The following is a 27,498-nucleotide window of genomic DNA, read 5'->3' as shown; positions in this document are numbered from 1 at the left end:
CATAATGCCAGTGATATGAAGGAACAGGGAAATAAGGCCTGCAATATGAAGTAACAGGGATATAATGCCGGTAATATGAAGGAACAGGGACATAATGCCGGTAATATGAAGGAACAGGGACATAATGCCTGTAATATGACGGAACAGGGACATAATGCAGGTAATATGAAGGAACAGGGACATAATGCCGGTAATATGTAGGAACAGGGACATAATGCCAGTGATATGAAGGAACAGGGAAATAATGCCGGTAATATGAAGGAACAGGGATATAATGCCTGTAATATGAAGGAACAGGGACATAATGCCGGTAATATGAAGGAACAGGGACATAATGCCGGTAATATGAAGGAACAGGGAAATAATGCCTGTAATATGAAGGAACAGGGACATAATGCCTGTAATATGACGGAACAGGGACATAATGCAGGTAATATGAAGGAACAGGGACATAATGCCGGTAATATGAAGGAACAGGGACATAATGCCTGTAATATGACGGAACAGGGACATAATGCAGGTAATATGAAGGAACAGGGACATAATGCCGGTAATATGAAGGAACAAGGACATAATGCCGGTAATATGAAGGAACGGGGATATAGTGCCTGTAATATGAAGGAAAAGGGACATAAGGCCTGCAATATGAAGTAACAGGGATATAATGCCGGTAATATGAAGGAACAGGGACATAATGACGGTAATATGATGGAACAGGGAAATAGTGTCTGTAATATGCAGAAACAGCGACATAATGCCGGTAATATGATGGAACAGGGACATAATGCCTGTAATATGAAGGAACAGGGACATAATGCCGGTAATATGATGGAACAGGGACATAATGCCAGTAATATGAAGGAACAGGGACATAATGCCGGTAATATGAAGGAACGGGGATATAGTGCCTGTAATATGAAGGAAAAGGGACATAAGGCCTGCAATATGAAGTAACAGGGATATAATGCCGGTAATATGAAGGAACAGGGACATCATGTCTGTAATATAAAGGAACAGGGACATAATGCCGGTAATATGAAGGAACAGGGACATAATGACGGTAATATGAAGGAACAGGGACATAATACCTGTAATATGACGGAACAGGGACATAATGCAGGTAATATGAAGGAACAGGGACATAATGGCGGTAATATGAAGGAACAGGGACATAATGCCAGTGATATGAAGGAACAGGGAAATAATGCCGGTAATATGAAGGAACAGGGATATAATGCCTGTAATATGAAGGAACAGGGACATAATGCCGGTAATATGAGGGAACAGGGACATAATGCCGGTAATATGATGGAACAGGGACATAATGCCTTTAATATGAAGGAACAGGGACATAATGCCGGTAATGTGAAGGATCAGGGACATAATGCCTGTAATATGAAGGAACAGGCGCTTTATGCCGGTAATATGAAGGAACAGGGACATAATGCCGGTAATATGATGGAACAGGGAAATAGTGTCTGTAATATGCAGAAACAGCGACATAATGCCGGTAATATGATGGAACAGGGACATAATGCCTGTAATATGAAGGAACAGGGACATAATGCCGGTAATATGATGGAACAGGGACATAATGCCAGTAATATGAAGGAACAGGGACATAATGCCGGTAATATGATGGAACAGGGACATAATGCCAGTAATATGAAGGAACAGGGACATAATGCCTGTAATATGAAGGAACAGGGACATAATGCCGGTAATATGAAGGAACAGGGAAATAATGCCTGTAATATGAAGGAACAGGGACATAATGCCGGTAATATGAAGGAACAGGGACATAATGCCGGTAATATGAAGGAACAGGGACATAATGCCTGTAATATGACGGAACAGGGACATAATGCAGGTAATATGAAGGAACAGGGACATAATGGCGGTAATATGAAGGAAAAGGGACATAATGCCTGTAATATGAAGGAACAGGGACATAATGCCAGTAATGTGAAGGAACAGGGACATAATGCCTGTAATATGAAGGAACAGGGACATAATGCCGGTAATATGAAGGAACAGGGAAATAATGCCTGTAATATGAAGGAACAGGGACATAATGCCTGTAATATGACGGAACAGGGACATAATGCAGGTAATATGAAGGAACAGGGACATAATCCCGGTAATATGAAGGAACAGGGACATAATGCCTGTAATATGACGGAACAGGGACATAATGCAGGTAATATGAAGGAACAGGGACATAATGCCGGTAATATGAAGGAACAGGGACATAGTGCCGGTAATATGAAGGAACGGGGATATAGTGCCTGTAATATGAAGGAAAAGGGACATAAGGCCTGCAATATGAAGTAACAGGGATATAATGCCGGTAATATGAAGGAACAGGGACATAATGCCGGTAATATGAAGGAACAGGGACATAATGCCTGTAATATGACGGAACAGGGACATAATGCAGGTAATATGAAGGAACAGGGACATAATGCCGGTAATATGTAGGAACAGGGACATAATGCCAGTGATATGAAGGAACAGGGAAATAATGCCGGTAATATGAAGGAACAGGGACATAATGCCGGTAATATGAAGGAACAGGGACATAATGCCGGTAATATGAAGGAACAGGGAAATAATGCCTGTAATATGAAGGAACAGGGACATAATGCCTGTAATATGACGGAACAGGGACATAATGCAGGTAATATGAAGGAACAGGGACATAATGCCGGTAATATGAAGGAACAGGGACATAATGCCTGTAATATGACGGAACAGGGACATAATGCAGGTAATATGAAGGAACAGGGACATAATGCCGGTAATATGAAGGAACAGGGACATAATGCCGGTAATATGAAGGAACGGGGATATAGTGCCTGTAATGTGAAGGAAAAGGGACATAAGGCCTGCAATATGAAGTAACAGGGATATAATGCCGGTAATATGAAGGAACAGGGACATAATGACGGTAATATGAAGGAACAGGGACATAATGCCTGTAATATGACGGAACAGGGACATAATGCAGGTAATATGAAGGAACAGGGACATAATGCCGGTAATATGAAGGAACAGGGACATAATGCCAGTGATATGAAGGAACAGGGAAATAATGCCGGTAATATGAAGGAACAGGGATATAATGCCTGTAATATGAAGGAACAGGGACATAATGCCGGTAATATGAGGGAACAGGGACATAATGCCGGTATTATGATGGAACAGGGACATAATGCCTTTAATATGAAGGAACAGGGACATAATGCCGGTAATATGAAGGATCAGGGACATAATGCCTGTAATATGAAGGAACAGGCGCTTTATGCCGGTAATATGAAGGAACAGGGACATAATGCCGGTAATATGATGGAACAGGGAAATAGTGTCTGTAATATGTAGGAACAGGGACATCATGTCTGTAATATGAAGGAACAGGGACATAATGCCTGTAATATGAAGGAACAGCGACATAATGCCGGTAATATGAAGGAACAGGGACATAATGCCTGTAATATGAAGGAAAAGGGACATAATGCCGGTAATATGATGGAACAGGGACATAATGCCTGTAATATGAAGGAACAGGGACATAATGCCGGTAATATGATGGAACAGGGACATAATACCAGTAATATGAAGGAACAGGGACATAATGCCTGTAATATGAAGGAAAAGGGACATAATGCCTGTAATATGAAGGAACAGGGACATAATGCCAGTAATGTGAAGGAACAGGGACATAATGCCTGTAATATGAAGGAACAGGGACATAATGCTGATAATATGAAGGAACAGGGAAATAATGCCTGTAATATGAAGGAACAGGGACATAATGCCTGTAATATGACGGAACAGGGACATAATGCAGGTAATATGAAGGAACAGGGACATAATGCCGGTAATATGAAGGAACAGGGACATAATGCCTGTAATATGACGGAACAGGGACATAATGCAGGTAATATGAAGGAACAGGGACATAATGCCGGTAATATGAAGGAACAGGGACATAATGCCGGTAATATGAAGGAACGGGGATATAGTGCCTGTAATATGAAGGAAAAGGGACATAAGGCCTGCAATATGAAGTAACAGGGATATAATGCCGGTAATATGAAGGAACAGGGACATAATGCCGGTAATATGAAGGAACAGGGACATAATGCCTGTAATATGACGGAACAGGGACATAATGCAGGTAATATGAAGGAACAGGGACATAATGCCGGTAATATGAAGGAACAGGGACATAATGCCAGTGATATGAAGGAACAGGGAAATAATGCCGGTAATATGAAGGAACAGGGATATAATGCCTGTAATATGAAGGAATAGGGACATAATGCCGGTAATATGAAGGAACAGGGACATAATGCCGGTAATATGAAGGAACAGGGAAATAATGCCTGTAATATGAAGGAACAGGGACATAATGGCTGTAATATGACGGAACAGGGACATAATGCAGGTAATATGAAGGAACAGGGACATAATGCCTGTAATACGAAGGAACAGGGACATAATGCCGGTAATATGAAGGAACAGGGACGTAATGCCGGTAATATGAGGGAACAAGGACATAAAGCCTGTAATATGAAGGAACAGGGACATAAAGCCTGTAATATGAGGAAACAAGGACATAAAGCCGGTAATATAAAGGAACAGGTTCATAATGCCTCGAAGATGAGGGAACAGGGACATAATGCCTGTAATATGAAGGAACAGGGACATGAAGCCTGTAATATGAAGGAACAGGGACATAATGCCGGTAATATGAAGGAACAGGGAAATAATGCCTGTAATATGAAGGAACAGGGACATAATGCCTGTAATATGACGGAACAGGGACATAATGCAGGTAATATGAAGGAACAGGGATATAATGCCGGTAATATGATGGAACAGGCGCTTTATGCCGGTAATATGAAGGAACAGGGACATAATGCCGGTAATATGATGGAACAGGGAAATAGTGTCTGTAATATGTAGGAACAGGGACATCATGTCTGTAATATGAAGGAACATGGACATAATGCCTGTAATATGAAGGAACAGCGACATAATGCCGGTAATATGAAGGAACAGGGACATAATGCCTGTAATATGAAGGAACAGGGACATAATGCCGGTAATATGATGGAACAGGGACATAATGCCTGTAATATGAAGGAACAGGGACATAATGCCGGTAATATGATGGAACAGGGACATAATACCAGTAATATGAAGGAACAGGGACATAATGCCTGTAATATGAAGGAACAGGGACATAATGCCGGTAATATGAAGGAACAGGGAAATAATGCCTGTAATATGAAGGAACAGGGACATAATGCCTGTAATATGACGGAACAGGGACATAATGCAGGTAATATGAAGGAACAGGGACATAATGCCGGTAATATGAAGGAAAAGGGACATAAGGCCTGTAATATGAAGGAACAGGGACATAATGCCGGTAATATGAAGGAAAAGGGACATAATGCCTGTAATATGAAGGAACAGGGACATAATGCCTGTAATATGAAGGAACAGGGACATAATGCCGATAATATGAAGGAACAGGGACATAATGCCTGTAATATGAAGGAACAGGGACATCATTCCTGTAATATGAAGGAACAGGTACATAATGCTGGTAATATGAAGGAACAGGGACATAATGCCGGTAATATGAAGGAACGGGGATATAGTGCCGGTAATATGAAGGAAAAGAGACATAAGGCCTGCAATATGAAGTAACAGGGATATAATGCCGGTAATATGAAGGAGCAGGGACATAATGCCGGTAATATGAAGGAGCAGGGACATAATGCCGGTAATATGAAGGAGCAGGGACATAATGCCGATAATATGAAGGAACGGGGAAATAATGCCGGTAATATGAAGGAACAGGGACATAATGCCTGTAATATGAAAGAACAGGGACATAATGCCGGTAATATGAAGGAACAGGGACATAATGCCGGTAATATGAAGGAACGGGAATATAGTGCCTGTAATATGAAGGAACAGGGACATAATGGCAGTAATATGAAGGAACAGGGAAATAATGCCTGTAATATGAAGGAACAGGGACATAATGCCGGTAATATGAAGGAACAGGGATATAATGCCGGTAATATGAAGGAACAGGGACATAATGCCGGTAATATGAAGGAACGGGAATATAGTGCCTGTAATATGAAGGAACAGGGACATAATGCCAGTAATATGAAGGAACAGGGAAATAATGCCGGTAATATGAAGGAACAGGGATATAATGCCTGTAATATGAAGGAACAGGGACATAATGCCGGTAATATGAAGGAACAGGGACATAATGCCGGTAATATGAAGGATAAGGGAAATAATGCCTTTAATATGAAGGAACAGGGACATAATGCTGGTAATATGATGGAACAGGGACATAATGCCTGTAATATGAAGGAACAGGGACATAATGCCGGTAATATGATGGAACAGGGACATAATGCCGGTAATATGAAGGAACAGGGATATAATGCCGGTAAGATGAAGGAACAGGGACATAATGCCGGTAATATGAAGGATCAGGGACATAATGCCTGTAATATGAAGGAACAGGCGCATTATGCCGGTAATATGAAGGAACAGGGACATAATTCCGGTAATATGAGGGAACAGGGACATAATGCCTGTAATATGAAGGAACAGGGAAATAATGTCTGTAATATGTAGGAACAGGGACATCATGTCTGTAATATGAAGGAACAGGGACATAATGCCTGTAATATGAAGGAACAGGGACATAATGCCGGTAATATGAAGGAACAGGGACATAATGCCGGTAATATGATGGAACAGGGACATAATGCCTGTAATATGAAAGAACAGGGACATAATGCCGGTAATATGATGGAACAGGGACATAATGCCTGTAATATGGAGGAACAGGGACATAATGCCTGTAATATGAAGGAACAGGGACATAATGCCGGTAAAATGAAGGAACAGGGAAATAATGCCTGTAATATGAAGGAACAGGGACATAATGCCTGTAATATGACGGAACAGGGACATAATGCCGGTAATATGAAGGAACAGGGACATAATGCCTGTAATATGAAGGAACAGGGACATAACGCCTGTAATATGAAGGAACAGGGACATAACGCCTGTAAAATGAAGGAACAGGGACATAATGCCGGTAATATGAAGGAACAGGGACATAATGCCGGTAATATGAAGGAACCGGTAATATGAAGGAACGGGAATATAGTGCCTGTAATATGAAGGAACAGGGACATAATGGCAGTAATATGAAGGAACAGGGAAATAATGCCTGTAATACGAAGGAACAGGGACATAATGCCGGTAATATGAAGGAACAGGGATATAATACCGGTAATATGAAGGAACAGGGACATAATGCCGGTAATATGAAGGAACTGGAATACAGTGCCTGTAATATGAAGGAACAGGGACATAATGGCAGTAATATGAAGGAACAGGGAAATAATGCCGGTAATATGAAGGAACAGGGATATAATGCCTGTAATATGAAGGAACAGGGACATAATGCCGGTAATATGAAGGAACAGGGACATAATGCCGGTAATATGAAGGAACAGGGACATAATTCCTGTAATATGAAGGAACAGGGACATAATGCTGGTAATATGAAGGAACAGGGACATAATTCCTGTAATATGAAGGAACAGGGACATAATGCCGGTAATATGAAGGAAAAGGGACATATTGCCTGTAATATGAAGGAAGAGGCACATAATGCCGGTAATATGAAGGAAAAGGGACATAATGCCGGTAATATGAAGGAAAAGGGACATATTGCCTGTAATATGAAGAAACAGGGACGTAATGCCGATAATATGAAGGAACAGGGACGTAATGCCTGTAATATGAAGGAAAGGGGACATAATGGCGGTAATATGAAGGAACAAGGACATAATGCCGGTAATAAGAAGGAACGGGGACATAATGCCGGTAATATGAAGAAACAGGGACATAATGCCTGTAATATGAAGGAACAGGGACGTAATGCCGGTAATATGAGGGAACAAGGACATAAAGCCTGTAATATGAAGGAACAGGGACATAAAGCCTGTAATATGAAGGAACAGGTTCATAATGCCTCGAAGATGAGGGAACAGGGACATAATGCCTGTAATATGAAGGAACAGGGACATGAAGCCTGTAATATGAAGGATCAGGGACATAATGCCTGTAATATGAGGGAACAAGGACATAAAGCCGGTAATATGATGGAACAGGGACATAATGCCTCGAAGATGAGGGAACAGGGACATAATGCCTGTAATATGAAGGAACAGGGACATGAAGCCTGTAATATGAAGGATCAGGGACATAATGCCTGTAATATGAGGGAACAAGGACATAAAGCCGGTAATATGATGGAACAGGGACATAATGCCTCGAAGATGAGGGAACAGGGACATAATGCCTGTAATATGAAGGAACAGGGACATGAAGCCTGTAATATGAAGGATCAGGGACATAATGCCTGTAATATGAGGGAACAGGCGCATTATGCCGGTAATATGAAGGAACAGGGACATAATGCCTGTAATATGAAGGAACAGGGACATAATGCCTGTAATATGTAGGAACAGGGACATAATGCCGGTAATATGATGGAACAGGGACATAATGCCTGTAATTTGAAGGAACGGACATAATGTCGGTAATATGAAGGAACAGGGACGTAATGCCGGTAATATGAAGGAACAGGGACGTAATGCCGGTAATATGAAGGAACAGGGACATAATGCCGGTAAGATGAAGGAACAGGAACATAATGCCGGTAATATGAAGGAACAGGGACATAATGCCTGTAATATGAAGGAACAGGGACATAATGCCGGTAATATGAAGGAACAAGGACATAATGTTGGTAATATGAAGGAACAGGGAAATAATGCCGGTAATACGAAGGAACAGGGACATAATGCCAGTAAGATGAGGGAACAGGGACATAATGCCGGTAATATGAAGGAACAGGGACATGAAGCCTGTAATATGAAGGATCAGGGACATAATGCCTGTAATATGAGGGAACAGGGACGTAATGCCGGTAATATGAAGGAACAGGGACGTAATGCCGATAGTATGAAGGAACAGGGACATAATGCCGGTAATATGAAGGAAAAGGGACATATTGCCTGTAATATGAAGAAACAGGGATGTAATGCCGATAATATGAAGGAACAGGGACGTAATGCCTGTAATATGAAGGAAAGGGGACATAATGGCGGTAATATGAAGGAACAAGGACATAATGCCGGTAATAAGAAGGAACGGGGACATAATGCCGGTAATATGAAGAAACAGGGACATAATGCCTGTAATATGAAGGAACAGGGACGTAATGCCGGTAATATGAGGGAACTAGGACATAAAGCCTGTAATATGAAGGAACTGGGACATAAAGCCTGTAATATGAAGGAACAGGTTCATAATGCCTCGAAGATGAGGGAACAGGGACATAATGCCTGTAATATGAAGGAACAGGGACATGAAGCCTGTAATATGAAGGATCAGGGACATAATGCCTGTAATATGAGGGAACAAGGACATAAAGCCGGTAATATGATGGAACAGGGACATAATGCCTCGAAGATGAGGGAACAGGGACATAATGCCTGTAATATGAAGGAACAGGGACATGAAGCCTGTAATATGAAGGATCAGGGACATAATGCCTGTAATATGAGGGAACAAGGACATAAAGCCGGTAATATGATGGAACAGGGACATAATGCCTCGAAGATGAGGGAACAGGGACATAATGCCTGTAATATGAAGGAACAGGGACATGAAGCCTGTAATATGAAGGATCAGGGACATAATGCCTGTAATATGAGGGAACAGGCGCATTATGCCGGTAATATGAAGGAACAGGGACATAATGCCTGTAATATGAAGGAACAGGGACATAATGCCTGTAATATGTAGGAACAGGGACATAATGCCGGTAATATGATGGAACAGGGACATAATGCCTGTAATTTGAAGGAACGGACATAATGTCGGTAATATGAAGGAACAGGGACGTAATGCCGGTAATATGAAGGAACAGGGACGTAATGCCGGTAATATGAAGGAACAGGGACATAATGCCGGTAAGATGAAGGAACAGGAACATAATGCCGGTAATATGAAGGAACAGGGACATAATGCCTGTAATATGAAGGAACAGGGACATAATGCCGGTAATATGAAGGAACAAGGACATAATGTTGGTAATATGAAGGAACAGGGAAATAATGCCGGTAATACGAAGGAACAGGGACATAATGCCAGTAAGATGAGGGAACAGGGACATAATGCCGGTAATATGAAGGAACAGGGACATGAAGCCTGTAATATGAAGGATCAGGGACATAATGCCTGTAATATGAGGGAACAGGGACGTAATGCCGGTAATATGAAGGAACAGGGACGTAATGCCGATAGTATGAAGGAACAGGGACATAATGCCGGTAATATGAAGGAAAAGGGACATATTGCCTGTAATATGAAGAAACAGGGACGTAATGCCGATAATATGAAGGAACAGGGACGTAATGCCTGTAATATGAAGGAAAGGGGACATAATGGCGGTAATATGAAGGAACAAGGACATAATGCCGGTAATAAGAAGGAACGGGGACATAATGCCGGTAATATGAAGAAACAGGGACATAATGCCTGTAATATGAAGGAACAGGGACGTAATGCCGGTAATATGAGGGAACAAGGACATAAAGCCTGTAATATGAAGGAACAGGGACATAAAGCCTGTAATATGAAGGAACAGGTTCATAATGCCTCGAAGATGAGGGAACAGGGACATAATGCCTGTAATATGAAGGAACAGGGACATGAAGCCTGTAATATGAAGGATCAGGGACATAATGCCTGTAATATGAGGGAACAAGGACATAAAGCCGGTAATATGATGGAACAGGGACATAATGCCTCGAAGATGAGGGAACAGGGACATAATGCCTGTAATATGAAGGAACAGGGACATGAAGCCTGTAATATGAAGGATCAGGGACATAATGCCTGTAATATGAGGGAACAAGGACATAAAGCCGGTAATATGATGGAACAGGGACATAATGCCTCGAAGATGAGGGAACAGGGACATAATGCCTGTAATATGAAGGAACAGGGACATGAAGCCTGTAATATGAAGGATCAGGGACATAATGCCTGTAATATGAGGGAACAGGCGCATTATGCCGGTAATATGAAGGAACAGGGACATAATGCCTGTAATATGAAGGAACAGGGACATAATGCCTGTAATATGTAGGAACAGGGACATAATGCCGGTAATATGATGGAACAGGGACATAATGCCTGTAATTTGAAGGAACGGACATAATGTCGGTAATATGAAGGAACAGGGACGTAATGCCGGTAATATGAAGGAACAGGGACGTAATGCCGGTAATATGAAGGAACAGGGACATAATGCCGGTAAGATGAAGGAACAGGAACATAATGCCGGTAATATGAAGGAACAGGGACATAATGCCTGTAATATGAAGGAACAGGGACATAATGCCGGTAATATGAAGGAACAAGGACATAATGTTGGTAATATGAAGGAACAGGGAAATAATGCCGGTAATACGAAGGAACAGGGAAATAATGCCAGTAAGATGAGGGAACAGGGACATAATGCCGGTAATATGAAGGAACAGGGACATGAAGCCTGTAATATAAAGGATCAGGGACATAATGCCTGTAATATGAGGGAACAGGGACGTAATGCCGGTAATATGAAGGAACAGGGACGTAATGCCGATAGTATGAAGGAACAGGGACATAATGCCGGTAAGATGAAGGGACAGGCACATAATGCCGGTACAGATGAAGGAACAGGGACATAATGCCGGTAAGATGAAGGAACAAGCACATAATGCCGGTTCAGATGAGGGAACAGGGACATAATGCCTGTAATATGAAGGAACAGGGACAAAATGGCTGTAACATGAAGGAACAGGGACATAATGCATGTAACATGAAGGAACAGGGACTTAATTCCGATGATAAGAAGGAACAGGGACATAAAGCCTGTAATATGAGGGAACAGGGACGTAATGCCGGTAATATGAAGGAACAGGGACGTAATGCCGATAGTATGAAGGAACAGGGACATAATGCCGGTAAGATGAAGGGACAGGCACATAATGCCGGTACAGATGAAGGAACAGGGACATAATGCCTGTAATATGAAGGAACAGGGACAAAATGCCTGTAACATGAAGGAACAGGGACATAATGCATGTAACATGAAGGAACAGGGACGTAATTCCGATGATAAGAAGGAACAGGGACATAAAGCCTGTAATATGAAGGAACAGGGACGTATTATGTTTACTGCCCAATTCTAATGAAATCTATGAAACACCTGGGGGGGGGGGTCAAAATGCTCACTACACCCCTAGATGAATTCCTCTAGGGGTGTAGTTTCCCAAATAGAGTCACTTTTGGGGGGTTTCCACTGTACTGGTACCTTAGGAGCTTTACAAATGCGACATGGTGCCGAGAAATCAAACCAGCAAAATCTGTACTCCAAAAGCTAAATGGCGCTCCTTCCCTTCTGAGTCCTGCTGCTTGCCCAAACAGCAGTTTATGACCACATGTTGCCGTATTTCCGTACTCGGGAGAAGTTGCTTTACAAATGTTGGGGTGCTTTTCCTTATTTTTTTGTTAAACAAATTCAACATTTTGAGGTAAAGCTACATCCTATTGGAAAATAATGTAATTTTTCATTTTCACTGCCCAATTCTAAAGAAATCTATGAAATACCTGTGTGGTCAAAATGCTCACTACACCCCTAGATGAATTCCTCAAGCGGTGTAGTTTCCCAAATGGAGTCGCTTTTGGGGGGTTTCCTTTGTTTTTGCACCACAAGACCTCTTCTAACCGGACATGGTGCCTGAAATATAATTTAAGAAAAGGAAGGTCGAAAAATCCTCTAGGTGCTCCTTTGCTACTGGGGCCTTTGTTTCAGGCCCGTAGCACATTAGGGCCACATGTGGGATATTTCTAAAAACTGCAGAATCAGGGCAATAAATATTCAGTTGTGTTTCTCTTGTATTTACCTTCAGTATTACAGGAAAAATTGATTCAAATGGAATTACTGCAAAAAAAAAAATGAAATTTGCAAATTTCCCTTCCACTGTTCTTTAATTCTTGTGACACGCATAAAGGGTTAAGAAACTTTCTAAATGCTGTTTTGAATACTTTAAGGGGTGCAGTTTTTAAAATGGGGTGATTTGTGGGGTTCCTAATATATAAGGCCCTCAAAGCCACTTCAGATCTGAACTGTTCCCTAAAAAAAATAGCCTTTTGAAATTTTCTTGAAAATATGAGAAATTGTTGCTAAACTTATAAGCCTAATAACGTCCTAGAAAAATAAAAAGATGTTCAAAAAATGGAAAAGACATAAAGTAGACATAAGGGAAATATTAACTAGTCACTATTTTGTGTGGTATTACTATCTGTCTTACAAGCAGATACATTTAAATTTAGAAAAATGCTAATTTTTGCAAATTTTCTCTAATTTTTGGTATTTTTCACAAAAAATATTGACTTTATTGACGAAATTTTTTCACTAACATAAAGTACAATATGTCACGAGAAAACAATCTCAGAATCGCTTGGATAGGTAAAAGCATTCCAGAGTTATTACGACATGAAGTGACGACACATGTCAGATTTAAAAAATGAGGCTGTGTCATATGGTCTAAAAGTGTCTGCGTCCTTAAGGGGTTAAAGAGGCTCTGTCACCTCATTATAAGTGCCCTGTCTCCTACATAATGTGATTGGCGCTGTAATGTAGATAACAGTGGTCCTAGTAATAAAGAGTCTGTCACCTCATTATAAGTGCCCTATCTTGTACATGATGTGATCGGCGCTGTAATGTAGATAACAGTGGTCCTAGTAATAAAGAGTCTGTCACCACATTATAAGTGGCCTATCTTGTACATGATGTGATGGGCGCTGTAATGTAGATAACAGTGGTCCTAGTAATAAAGAGTCTGTCACCACATTATAAGTGGCCTATCTTGTACATGATGTGATCGGCGCTGTAATGTAGATAACAGTGGTCCTAGTAATAAAGAGGCTGTCACCACATTATAAGTGGCCTATCTTGTACATAATGTGATTGGCGCTGTAATGTAGATAACAGTGGTCCTAGTAATAAAGAGTCTGTCACCACATTATAAGTGGCCTATCTTGTACATGATGTGATCGGCGCTGTAATGTAGATAACAGTGGTCCTAGTAATAAAGAGTCTGTCACCACATTATAAGTGGCCTATCTTGTACATGATGTGATGGGCGCTGTAATGTAGATAACAGTGGTCCTAGTAATAAAGAGTCTGTCACCACATTATAAGTGGCCTATCTTGTACATGATGTGATCGGCGCTGTAATGTAGATAACAGTGGTCCTAGTAATAAAGAGGCTGTCACCACATTATAAGTGGCCTATCTTGTACATGATGTGATCGGCGCTGTAATGTAGATAACAGTGGTCCTAGTAATAAAGAGGCTGTCACCACATTATAAGTGGCCTATCTTGTACATGATGTGATCGGCGCTGTAATGTAGAGAACAGTGGTCCTAGTAATAAAGAGTCTGTCACCACATTATAAGTGGCCTATCTTGTACATGATGTGATTGGCGCTGTAATGTAGATAACAGTGGTCCTAGTAATAAAGAGTCTGTCACCACATTATAAGTGGCCTATCTTGTACATGATGTGATCGGCGCTGTAATGTAGATAACAGTGGTCCTAGTAATAAAGAGGCTGTCACCACATTATAAGTGGCCTATCTTGTACATGATGTGATGGGCGCTGTAATGTAGATAACAGTGGTCCTAGTAATAAAGAGGCTGTCACCACATTATAAGTGGCCTATCTTGTATATGATGTGATCGGTGATGTAATGTAGATAACAGTGGTTCTAGTAATAAAGAGGCTGTCACCACATTATAAGTGGCCTATCTTGTATATGATGTGATCGGTGATGTAATGTAGATAACAGTGGTTCTAGTAATAAAGCGGCTCTGTCACCACATTATAAGTGGCCTATCTTGTACATGATGTGATCGGCGCTGTAATTTAGAGAACAGTGGTCCTAGTAATAAAGAGGCTGTCACCACATTATAAGTGGCCTATCTTGTACATGATGTGATCGGCGCTGTAATCTAGAGAACAGTGGTCCTAGTAATAAAGAGTCTGTCACCACATTATAAGTGGCCTATCTTGTACATGATGTGATCGGCGCTGTAATGTAGATAACAGTGGTCCTAGTAATAAAGAGGCTGTCATCACATTATAAGTGGCCTATCTTGTACATGATGTGATTGGCGCTGTAATGTAGATAACAGTGGTCCTAGTAATAAAGAGTCTGTCACCACATTATAAGTGGCCTATCTTGTACATGATGTGATTGGCGCTGTAATGTAGATAACAGTGGTCCTAGTAATAAAGAGGCTGTCACCACATTATAAGTGGCCTATCTTGTACATGATGTGATGGGCGCTGTAATGTAGATAACAGTGGTCCTAGTAATAAAGAGTCTGTCACCACATTATAAGTGGCCTATCTTGTACATGATGTGATCGGCGCTGTAATGTAGATAACAGTGGTCCTAGTAATAAAGAGGCTGTCACCACATTATAAGTGGCCTATCTTGTACATGATGTGATGGGCGCTGTAATGTAGATAACAGTGGTCCTAGTAATAAAGAGGCTGTCACCACATTATAAGTGGCCTATCTTGTATATGATGTGATCGGTGATGTAATGTAGATAACAGTGGTTCTAGTAATAAAGAGGCTGTCACCACATTATAAGTGGCCTATCTTGTATATGATGTGATCGGTGATGTAATGTAGATAACAGTGGTTCTAGTAATAAAGCGGCTCTGTCACCACATTATAAGTGGCCTATCTTGTACATGATGTGATCGGCGCTGTAATTTAGAGAACAGTGGTCCTAGTAATAAAGAGGCTGTCACCACATTATAAGTGGCCTATCTTGTACATGATGTGATCGGCGCTGTAATCTAGAGAACAGTGGTCCTAGTAATAAAGAGTCTGTCACCACATTATAAGTGGCCTATCTTGTACATGATGTGATCGGCGCTGTAATGTAGATAACAGTGGTCCTAGTAATAAAGAGGCTGTCATCACATTATAAGTGGCCTATCTTGTACATGATGTGATTGGCGCTGTAATGTAGATAACAGTGGTCCTAGTAATAAAGAGTCTGTCACCACATTATAAGTGGCCTATCTTGTACATGATGTGATTGGCGCTGTAATGTAGATAACAGTGGTCCTAGTAATAAAGAGGCTGTCACCACATTATAAGTGCCCTATCTTGTACATGATGTGATCGGCGCTGCGATGTAGATTACAGCAGTGTTTTTTATTTAGGAAAACTATCATTTAATAAATTCAAATAATTCAATAAAACATGTAGTGTTTGGTTGAGGGATGCAGGACCCGCCACGCGTCTACGAGTTGGTGCTCATGCAGCAATCGTCATATACGACGGTGAGCTGCCCTGGGTAGAGAGGAGTGCCCTCGCGAGGTGTCAAATACGGGATCCAATGTGACATTTAAATCCCCCCCCAGTATTAAGGTGCCTTCCAGAAAGCCTTCCAGTACCCCTAAAACTCTATCCAAGAAGGCCACTTGACCAGTGTTAGGGAGTTAGTATGAGGCCAGTGTGTACAATGTGTTATCCAACTTACCCTTCACGAAAAGGTACCGGCCCACTCCATCCGTGCAAGTCTCCACATGTTCCCAATGGGGAGAACGCGAGATCAGGATGGAGACCCCCTTGGACTTGGAGTCAGGGGATACACTATGATACCCATCAGGATAGTTGGAGTCCGTGAGCTTCGGTATGCAGTCCGCCCGAAAGTGGGTTTCCTGCAGAAAGGCCACGTGTGCTTTTCTTTTCCACAGAAGTCGGAGAATGGAGGACCTCTTTTCAGGAATATTCAGACCCTGCGTATTCAGGGAGACAACCGTAATGTCAGACATGATAGCGGACTTAGGAATGGACAGAGGGGAAGGGGGAGAGAGAAAAAGAATAAGAAGAAGAAAAAGAAGAAGAAAAGCTCCTGTACATGAGCAGCAGTACAGAAGGTGCCAGAAAACACAAGTTCTCTAAAGTCGGAGTTCGAAATCTCTCCACTACTCAACGTGTGCTATGTCACCCACAGAAGACCTCTGAGTACGACACAGCTACACGGAACCCTAACAGAGAACGAGGAAAGACAGCCATGCAAAGACAGTGTTTCAGTAAACAAGTAGTCAACTAGATATCTCAAATAAATTGCATCCCAGCCCCGGACTCACCAAATCAACTATTACCGGAGCCCACCATCCCCTCCTTGGTGAAACAGGTGAAACAATTAAAACATCCCCAACCGGAAAAGACCACCCCTCCCCACAGGCCCACAGCAATACAAATGGCCTAAGAGCAACACCAACAACGACTCTGTCTTCACTGCCCTCCAAGAGCCCTATGGAAGAAAAAGGTGGAGTGAGTGACAAATAAATGTCCACATAAGAACGCCAAAGATCAGTCAGTCCCTCCGCGGAGAACGCCGTCCTGGAGGACGAGGGTCAACGAGCCCGCTTTCACGGTCTCGGTGCGGGGATCGACGTTCTGGAGATCGGGGTTCAGTCGGCTCAGCTCCTGGGCGAGACGGAAGATGAGACACCGAGTATGGGTATGGTCCTCCTCTCAGAGCAAACGGTGCTGGGGGTTCAGTCCAGTCTGGTAACCGCACTGGTGGGATCTCCAGGAACCGGAAGGCCTCCTCTAGGTAATCTTTAGAACGGACCGCAAATGACATTCCCTGTCTGCGAAGGATGATGTGGAAGGGGTATCCCCACCTGTAGGTTGCTCCTGCCGCCTTTGTTGCTTCCAATAATGGGCGGATAGTTCTGCGCATGGAGAGTGTCAGCCTTGAGATGTCTGGCAGGACTGTTATCTCGGTACCGTTGAAAGGAACAGCCCCCTTTTCCCAAGCTCTCCGGGCAATCTCCTCTTTCTGTTTGTAGAAATGCACTCTACAGATAACATCTCTGGGTCGGTTACATTCTTTGTTCCGGGGGCCCGCCAGCCTGTGAACTATGTCCATTCCTATGGGCATATCCCGCGGGCGATCTAGGAGTTTGTTGAAAATGTGTGTCACAACATCATAAAGTCCATCTGGGGGTACAGACTCCGGAAAACCCCGTAGTTTCAAATTGTTACGCCTCCGCCTATTCTCGACATCATTCAAATGCAGGGAGAGGTCACGTAGTTGCGTACCCTGAGTAGCCAAAGATTGAGAGAGGACCGAGATGTCCAGGGAGGATATAGAATGCTGGCACTCCAAGGTTTCCACCCTCGTGGCCAGATCACGCACGTCTTGTGTGACCGCGCCAATGGCCCTGTCATGTTTCTCCTCCAACCGGTTGAGGCGGAGATCCAAGTCGGTTTTGGTGGGGAGTACTTTGACCATCTCCCAAAGTTCCGCCAGGGTCCGTTCCATGGAGAGTGGGAGGCCAGGGACGGGCCGGTGTGATATTCCCCCAGGTGTACCGGTGGGGTGAGGGTGGGGGTCCCCCTGAAAATGTCTGGCATTCCCTGACTCTGCTGGCTATCCTGCGTTGTCGCCTGCCGCTGGGCGGGCAGTAAAAATGTTGCCTCATGCACCCTGCTTGGTGGCGCCATGGTCGTCACCCCGTGTCCGGGTGTTTTCTGGGGCTGGAGAAGGGGAACAGCCTCCCCTGGGGACGGCCCTCGAAATTCTGACCCACGCTGACCTCTCTCCACAGGTGCCATCTCCCCTCCAGGGGCGCGGGAGCAGCTGCCGGTTGGCATCTGATCAGCAGAGGAAGAAGGCGGAGTGTGCCCACGAGGCGGCGGGGTCTGGGTGCGGCCTGCAGGAGGAGAAGAAGAGGACCGCTGAGGAACGCCGTCCAGCGTGGACCGGAGGAACCGGCCGATTGACGAGGTGCCCGAGGTGTCTGGAAGGTTCCTGCGATATTTCCCCCTGGTCATGCTGAGTCGGGGACTGGTGAGTGAGCCCTGTCAGGCGATTTTCGGCTGGGTGAGTCCGGAGCTGCAGAGACACACGTCTTCACACTGCCATGCCTAAGCCACGCCCCCCGGGGCCTACAACTTTATCCGAATCCATCAAGGTGATGAGTGGAAGATGGCATTTAACACCCGGGACGGGCACTATAAATACCTGGTGATGCCCTTCGGCCTGTGTAATGCTCCAGCGGTCTTCCAAGAATTTGTGAATTGTATCTTCTGAGATCTCCTCTATGTTTTTGTTGTGGTCTATCTCGATGACATTTTGATTTTCTCCCCAAATCAGATGACACATCGGAGGCATGTCCGTCAAGCCCTGTTGTGATTTAAGGGGGAATTGCCTGTATGCCAAGTTGGAGTAATGCACTTTTGAAAATAATTTTCTGCCCTTCTTGGGCTACATCATCTCGGATCAGGGTCTCAAGATGTATCCTGAGAAAGTAAAGTCCATTCTGGGGTGGCCACGTCCTCAGGGCCTGCGGTCCATACACCGTACAAAACTTCTACTGGCAATACATCCCAAACTTCTCTTCACTGACGGCCCCCATCTCTACCCTTACCAAGAAAGGTATAAACGCCAAGGTGTGGACTCCAGATGCAGAATCCGAATTCAATAGCCTCAAAAATGCCTTCATTTCAGCCTCGATCCTCCATCATCCTGACGTGACTCGGCAGTTCTCGTTGGAGGTGGACGCTTCTTCTGTTGGTGCAGGTGCACTTCTGTTCCAGAGAAGCCTCAAGGGAAAGGCAGTAGTATGTGGCTATTACTCGAGACTTTTCTCCTCCGCAGAGCGCAATTACTCTATTGGGGATCGGGAGTTACTGGCCATCAAGTTGGCTCTGGAGGAGTGGAGACATCTGTATAACTAATGGACCTTTTCCCGCCAATGTTGGATCGAAGGAGGTTCTAAGAACTTTTTTGGGGGGAATCTGGTAATAGACTAAAGATCTTCCGCACATGGGACAGGTAGATTAAGTATAAAATGTACAGGATGGGGCTTCTCATACTCCTTCTCTCGCTATCTAGACTGATTGTTTTATAACCTGTGTGCTGTCCTTCCCACCTACTCATATAGCGACATATGATGATATCTCTTTGGCCTATAACCTTGGGTATTCTAATTCTATGGTTATTGATGCTACATATTTACCTTCCTGCTACTTCTAATAATCTTCCATAACAGACGACACCTTGATTGGAGGTCGCCCTCCGTCTTTTTATTTTGCTTCCATTTCTTTTCATTATGTTTTATTAAGCGGTCTGGTCTCGACCGCATTTTGTACTCCGTACTATATAAAATATATGTCTATACAATTGTGTTTTTTGTATTTTTACTTTTGCTTTTGTTCAACTATTGTTATTGGTACATAAGATTTCTTAGCTACACAGGCTTTTGAGATATCATGTGTTTTTTAAGCCGCCCTGCGGGGTCAGCAAATGACTTTGTGCTCCATTGTTTGTCTATTTATCTGTAATAAAAAAAACGTTTTAATAAAAATAGAATTGAAAAAAAAAACAAAAAAACTTGGTGTATTTAAACGTCTGAGCCACTGGGAATGCGATGAAAGAAATAAAGGTTGAAATAAATCATTATCTCTACTATATTTTAAGAACGTGAAATGTCAGAATACTACTAGAGATTCTAGCTGATCTAAGACAGGGACATGCACTAACATTGCAGCGTTCCTGGCCTAAGCACTTAAACCCTAAGCCCCCCAGCACGCAGTCCGCAGCCCGCAGCCCACTTGTTCCCTGATTCGGTCTAAAGTGAGTTCTGTTGAATGTCAGGTTACTGCGCTTTTCTATGAGATGAATAATATGTTCTGGTGGAGCCACTGAGCAGCGAGCTCACAGCTTATGTGCTCATAATTCAACTTTCCCCCTTTCCCATAGAGCACCATCTATGGCGTGATGAAATGTGACACTTGTTTCAGTGATGAGGATATTGCTGAAATCTGCAATAATGTAGTAGAAAAGTAAGATGGTTCAGCAGCATAAGTACCTTTCTCATGCAGCAACCTACTCATTATTCTGCCTGCACACAGTAAGGTATCCTTTCAGACAAGGCTACACATCAGGAATTGTACCAGGATCTGCACAGAAGACTCTCACTGTTTAGTCACTGGTTAAGTACCACACCACCAGCTGAGGTTATTCGCTAGAGCTTCTTATTGTTCCCATTAGACCAAATGTAATATCACTTCCAGCAGGAATAAGAACGTCACCTTTGGAAGAATTTGTGACTGTCTCTCGACAGCAGAGGTAGCGCACTGTTAAAGTTATCTGCTCGTGAATTAGCAGGAAGCTGATGAGTCAGGGACATACAGGTTCTATCCCCAGGATCTCCACCTTGTGTCTCCAGTCTTAAAAGCGCTAATGAGATGTAGCGTTTCTCTTGTTGAAAGTCTGATTACCCCTGATTTTTAAAGAGTTGATAAATGTGTTATTGTGTATCTGCTGTCCAGCTGGCTCACAGCTTGTGTGATCTGAGTTGAGTGCAGGGGTCACTGCTGTACAATGTGGGTTCTAATCCCCATGTTGTCCTCCTGGTGACCTTGGGGTACTTCCCCCTTTCCTAAGGAGTATTGGGTTATGATACCTGTGAGAGTGAGAATACTGTTAGAAAAAGTAGCTAAGTACAGCTTTCTCAAAAAAGTGACAGCTGTATATGTAACATTCTTCACATAAGTAACTTTCTTAAGCAGTGACAATCTCATTGTGCTGCATCCACACCACTATAAACACCACCCATCAAGGTATCTTTTGGTTAAGGCCACACATTAGGATTTGAACCAGAGACCACACAGAAGACACTCACTGGCTACACACTGATCATGCACCCTGCCACCAGCACTGGCTGATATTTGGACTTTCTTATTGTCCCCACAAGACCAAATGTAAAGATCACTTCCAGCAGGAATAAGAACATGTCATCTTTGGAATATTTTGCAGCTGGCTCTCAACAGTAGAGGTAGCGCACTGGTAAAGTTCTCTGCCAGCAGAAGAGTCAGGAACATGCAGGTTCTATCCCCAGGAAACTTGCATAAGTAAGGAGAATGCCATCTACCACACCAGCGGCACGCAGCAAGCTTCAAACCCAGGTGCATGGGCTGGCACTGTAGTGTTACTGAACTCAGCACCTAACTGCTTCGTTATAGGGTGCAGGAGTCAATATAAATCAAGTAGAAAAATAAATGAGACCATTAAATTACAAAGATGTAATATTATTTTTATCCCGGGCAGGACTTCAGTTCCCTGTCGGTCGTGTGCACAGACTTCTCCGCAAGGGCAAATACGCTGAGAGGGTCGGCGACGGCGCTCCGATCTACCTGGCCGCTGTGTTGGAATATCTGACCACTGAGATCCTTGAACTGGCCGGAAATGCCGCCCGGGACAACAAAAAGACCCGAATCATCCCCCGTCAACTGCAGCTGGCCGTGCTCAATGACGAGGAGGAGCTCAACAAACTGCTGGGTGGTGTGACCATCGCTCAGGGAGGCGTCCTGCCCAACATCCAGGCCGTTCTGCTGCCCAAGAAGACCGAAAGCAGCAAAAGCGCCAAGAGCAAGTGAGCGCCGCTTATCCCACATTTAACCACAAAGGCTCTTTTAAGAGCCGCCCACATGGTCCTTAGAACAGAGCTGTCACCGCTGATCTCTGATGAGTAAGGGTCGGGGTATACAACTGCTGCATTACTTATGACCTATACATTCACTACTGCCTCGTGCGGATGGTGGCGCTGTCCTCATTGATGCACTAACTATACTGTACAGAACACATTAATAGTACAACTACTCCAGTGATTCATGTTCATGATCTACAACTCGCCCCCGACTACATAGTGTCTTAAATTATATCTTCCAGTCTCACTGGATTCTTCGAATGCGTCTCAGTAAATGTTACTCTGCAGCAACTTCATGCGTTAGTGGGATGAGGGGAGTCCTAAGTATAGACAACGCACAGTGTTAGTACGAAGTAGAAATAGGTGCATTCTGTTTCCTGTCATTGTATTGCCAGCAGCGCGATTATACCAGCAGTCTGGCAAAGTGACATACAAGACAATGCAAGTCCATACTTATGTGGAACTTGGTGCTACAAATTGCTAGTTTGTTTTGAAAATCTTGTAACATTTGTAGCAATGAGAGCAGCTTGGAAAACACGGCCCCTCCAACATTGGGTTTTGCTCTTGTAAAATGCCGTATCAGCTGCATCAGTTTCTCCTTTTTCATTCATTGAATGCGTCTCACTAAATGTTGCTCTGCAAGAAACTGCACGCGTTACTGTAATAAAGTGAGTCCTATATAGGGACAGCAGACAGATTCATTATTAGTACTAGAGGTTAACAGATTTATTGCCAGCAGCCTTATTAATCCCAGCCGTCCGGCAGAATGAGATACGAAGCAATACGAGCCGATACTTGTGTCAAAGTTGGTCCCAGTAACAGATTTATTGTTTGTTGTAAGAATCTGGTAACATTAGTAGCAGTGACAGCAGCTAAGAAAACACTGGCCCTCTCTCCAAGGATTGCGGAAAGCACGTTGCCCAGCAGCAAGCTGGACGCCGAAGAAGCAACACCGCAAGTCCGCTGTTTGATCCACTGCTCGTGCGCTTATACAGCGCTATGAGCAACTGAGCGGATATTCAGCGGTGAGTTTCTGCCACTCGTGTACGTACAGGCATCGGCACAAACGGCGCCCCGCAGCGCCGCTACGAGGAGGTGTTTTCCTGCCGGAGGATCACTCGGCAGCAAGTATAGCACTAAGGCACTCTTTCCCTTCAGATTAACATTCCCTGGTCTAAGACCCAATTCAGGCAGCTGCTTCTAGGACGTTATTAGGGGACATAGTGCAGTCCACATATCCGGCTCCTCACTGGAAGACCGACGTGATACTGAAGCCCCTACCCCCGTGTATATAGAAGTAGAAGGTCACTGCTCAGATGATACACGAGCGGTCACCAGCAGACATCATAGCTGATCTATAGAGGATGTGGCGGCTCTGAGAAGAGCCTTTGTGTTGTGTAAGATGGAGCTGAGCAGGAGGGGAATTAACCTCCGAAGCCGTAGAGAGTGCGGCCCTGGCGTTTGAGCGCGTACACCACGTCCATAGCGGTGACGGTCTTCCTCTTGGCGTGCTCGGTGTAGGTGACGGCGTCACGGATGACGTTCTCCAGGAAAACCTTCAGGACGCCGCGAGTCTCTTCATAGATGAGACCGGAGATGCGTTTGACGCCTCCCCTGCGAGCTAGACGGCGGATTGCAGGCTTGGTGATGCCCTGGATGTTATCACGGAGCACCTTCCTGTGCCGCTTGGCACCGCCCTTTCCGAGTCCTTTTCCTCCTTTACCACGACCAGACATCCTGTAAGCTGGAGCTAAAGAGAACTGTTGTACCGACAACCGCGGGGTGCGTCTTTATATAGACCTTGGGTGGACCAGAGAGAGAACTGTAATACATGTCACTTCCGGGGCGTTTCTCTCAGTAAATTCACATTACCAATCCCTCCCCCTCCCGTTGATTGGCTTAACTCAGATTTTGAATTTCACTCTCATTTTACAATACCGGCCGCTCTTTTCCCGCTTATAGCGCGACTGCTGTGTAATCTCTATCTGCCCCAAATCTAAAGAGTAATGTTAAGAAAACAAGGAACAAGCGTGACGTCTTGGATTAGTATGGCGGCTGCTCGTCATCTGCCGTCAGGTTCAGGATTTGTGTGCACGCAGATCACCCCTTAGGCCACAACGGTTTTATAGAATGAATAGGGAGGAGAGGACTCGGGCAGTGTTAATGCGTTTAGATCTCTGATTTACAACGGTGACCAGAACTACACCCGATGATCATGACCTCACAGAATAAGAGTATAATTCCACTGCGCTTGTGTTCACACCGGGCGGAGGATACCTGCTCCCCACCCTACACGCTGCGCCTGGTTTGCCTTTACAAGGAGTAGGGAACAAGGACTCCGCACACACTGGTCAGCGGTGGATCATTAGCTGCACATAACGGCGTCATTCCTAGCAGCAGCAGCGGAGGTTATTATAGGAAGAGCGATGTACGGTCATCAGTGAGGAGTGGGGCGGGTTATCGCTACGATACAGCCGGAGAGGGAGGTGATGAATACAGCGCAGACACCCGGCATAACACATGACAGGACTGATGAAAGGGCCGGATAACGTGAGCGCTAGAGACGGGGACTGGTTATAGTGTAAATGGCGCCAAGCACTGAAAGGGTTAACATAGCATCTCCACATATTAATAGCAGAGCACCGAGAAGCCAGCGGGAGTCGCGGTAGAATAACGGAGGAAAAGGATTCAGCTCGTTTGAGGGAGGATTTGGTGGCTCTGAAAAGAGCCTTTGTGTTGTAGTCGGTGCCGGGTTCAGACCTAAGCCCTCTCACCACGGATCCTGCGGGCCAGTTGAATGTCTTTGGGCATGATAGTGACCCTCTTGGCGTGGATGGCGCACAGGTTGGTATCCTCAAACAGTCCGACCAGATAAGCCTCGCTGGCCTCCTGCAGAGCCATGACTGCTGAGCTCTGGAAGCGCAGATCGGTCTTGAAGTCCTGAGCGATCTCTCGCACCAGGCGCTGGAAGGGCAGCTTACGGATAAGAAGCTCCGTGGACTTCTGGTAGCGGCGGATTTCACGGAGAGCGACTGTGCCCGGGCGGTAACGATGAGGCTTCTTCACTCCGCCGGTAGCGGGAGCGCTCTTCCGTGCAGCTTTAGTAGCCAGCTGCTTGCGGGGCGCTTTCCCGCCGGTGGATTTACGCGCGGTCTGCTTTGTTCTGGCCATAGCTCTATAACAACGTGCACACTTGTAGACTGATACGAGGAGAGGACAGAGCAGAGTATTTATACACTTGAGCGTGTCCTCATTGGTCCATGAAAGGCACACCCCTACATTCTATTGGCTTCTTCATAAAAATATGCGCCCGACAAAGCAAATGTGATATTCGCGACCAATCACCGCTCCGAAGAGGCGGACACCGGTTTACATGATGACCAGACGCAGCTTGTACAACAGGGGGCGTTAATGAGATCATTTCTCCAGCTCTGCGAAATAGTTGTCATCAGTAACAGCTCACTGTATTTCCATGTCCGCAGATCACGTACACAGCGTTATATAAGAGACTACTTCCCCATCATCCGCCGCTGCAGAGTTTTATAGATCACACAAAGGGACAATCCCCCACCCCATCCTTACACAGGACACTGTGCCCCGCATCCAGAGGCAGCATATAAGGGTCACCATCCACCACGTGTAATGAGGAGGAGGGGACATTGTGCTCTATTTACACCGGAGAGAGTGTAAACCATCGGCCTCCTTCACGTGGATCCTGTGCTGTAAGCTACAAGTCTATTGCTGCCCCGGTCCTTATTCACACATTACACCTGGTGGACTGTGACCTGATAAACTCTGCCTGGATGTTACACCATAGTGACGGGACGGACACTGTGGAGGTCCGGATACAGCAGCTATGGCGTCCAGCGCGATGACCAGAAATGACCCGTGTCATAGAGTAACAGGGACATGAAGCTCCTCCGTGCACACGCGATGATAGCGCCTCCTTTATCTCAGGATCGCGCTGCTGTCTGTACCGGAGGAAATAGCGGCAAGTGATCATACAGCTCTGACGGGGAGAAGGTGGTGGCTCTGAAAAGAGCCTTTGTGGGACAAGAAACGGGCGGCTCTCGGTTATTTCTTCGCCACGGTCTTCCTGGATTTAGACGCTTTCTTAGCCGGACTCTTGGCAGCTTTGGGCGCTTTCTTTGCCGGACTCTTGGCAGCTTTCTTAGCCGGACTCTTGGCAGCTTTCTTAGCCGGACTCTTGGCAGCTTTGGGCTTGGCCGCCTTCTTTGCTGGGCTCTTTGTTATTTTCTTGGGGGCAGGTTTTGGCTTCTTGGGGCTCTTCGCCACCTTCTTGGCAGCGGCAGGCCTCTTGGCCTTTGTCAGGCTCTTGGCCGGAGTCTTCTTCGGGGATTTGGCAGCAGCCGCCGGCTTCTTCTTGGCCGCCTTGTCCTTAGTCTCCTGCTGCTTCTTGTTCAGCTTGAAGGAGCCGGAGGCGCCGCTGCCTTTCACCTGGAGCAGGGTTTCCTTGGTCACCAGAGTCTTGAGCGCCATCTTCAGGCGGCTGTTGTTCTTGTCTACATCGTATCCTCCAGCAGCCAGAGCCTTCTTCAGGGCGGCCAGAGACACCCCACTGCGCTCTTTGGAGGCGGACACGGCTTTCACGATGAGCTCTGACACGCTGGGACCGGAGGGTTTTTTGTTTTTCTTGGCGCCCCCTGCTGCAGGTTTTTTCGGCTGCTTCTTGGATTTGGCGGCCGGCTCGGCGGGAGGGACAGCGGCGGCTGGTGCGGTCTCTGCCATCGTATAACACGAGAATACACTAAAA

At 44.7% G+C, this 27,498-nt stretch overlaps 3 protein-coding genes across 3 annotated transcripts; 1 reads left to right on the top strand and 2 right to left on the bottom strand.

Annotated features, from left to right (window-relative positions):
* Nucleotides 1–19,063: 19,063 nt before the first annotated feature.
* On the top strand, nt 19,064–22,674 carry LOC142708475 (histone H2A type 1-like). The gene is made up of 3 exons (XM_075848401.1): nt 19,064–19,081; nt 20,996–21,078; nt 22,377–22,674. The coding sequence occupies exons 1-3, from the start codon at nt 19,064–19,066 to the stop codon at nt 22,672–22,674; spliced, it is 399 nt and encodes a 132-aa protein (XP_075704516.1).
* A 2,810-nt stretch (nt 22,675–25,484) lies between these two features.
* On the bottom strand, nt 25,485–25,910 carry LOC142708476 (histone H3). Its single transcript, XM_075848402.1, has one exon. The coding sequence runs from the start codon at nt 25,893–25,895 to the stop codon at nt 25,485–25,487; it is 411 nt and encodes a 136-aa protein (XP_075704517.1). The 5' UTR covers nt 25,896–25,910.
* Nucleotides 25,911–26,772: 862 nt separating this feature from the next.
* On the bottom strand, nt 26,773–27,498 carry LOC142708478 (histone H1.11R-like). Its single transcript, XM_075848403.1, has one exon. The coding sequence runs from the start codon at nt 27,471–27,473 to the stop codon at nt 26,799–26,801; it is 675 nt and encodes a 224-aa protein (XP_075704518.1). The 5' UTR covers nt 27,474–27,498; the 3' UTR covers nt 26,773–26,798.

This window comes from Rhinoderma darwinii, unplaced genomic scaffold, assembly GCF_050947455.1.
Source record: "Rhinoderma darwinii isolate aRhiDar2 unplaced genomic scaffold, aRhiDar2.hap1 Scaffold_3956, whole genome shotgun sequence".
NCBI classification, from domain to species: Eukaryota; Metazoa; Chordata; class Amphibia; order Anura; family Rhinodermatidae; genus Rhinoderma; species Rhinoderma darwinii.
This window is presented reverse-complemented; position numbering and strand designations above follow the sequence as displayed.

Coding starts and splice junctions, on each gene's coding strand:
- LOC142708475 (XM_075848401.1), top strand. Junction 21,079..22,376: donor TGCAATAATGTAGTAGAAAA/GTAAGATGGTTC, acceptor TCGTGTGCACAG/ACTTCTCCGCAAGGGCAAAT.
- LOC142708476 (XM_075848402.1), bottom strand. CDS start 25,895: ATGGCCAGAACAAAGCAGACCGCGCGTAAATCCACCGGCGGGAAAGCG.
- LOC142708478 (XM_075848403.1), bottom strand. CDS start 27,473: ATGGCAGAGACCGCACCAGCCGCCGCTGTCCCTCCCGCCGAGCCGGCC.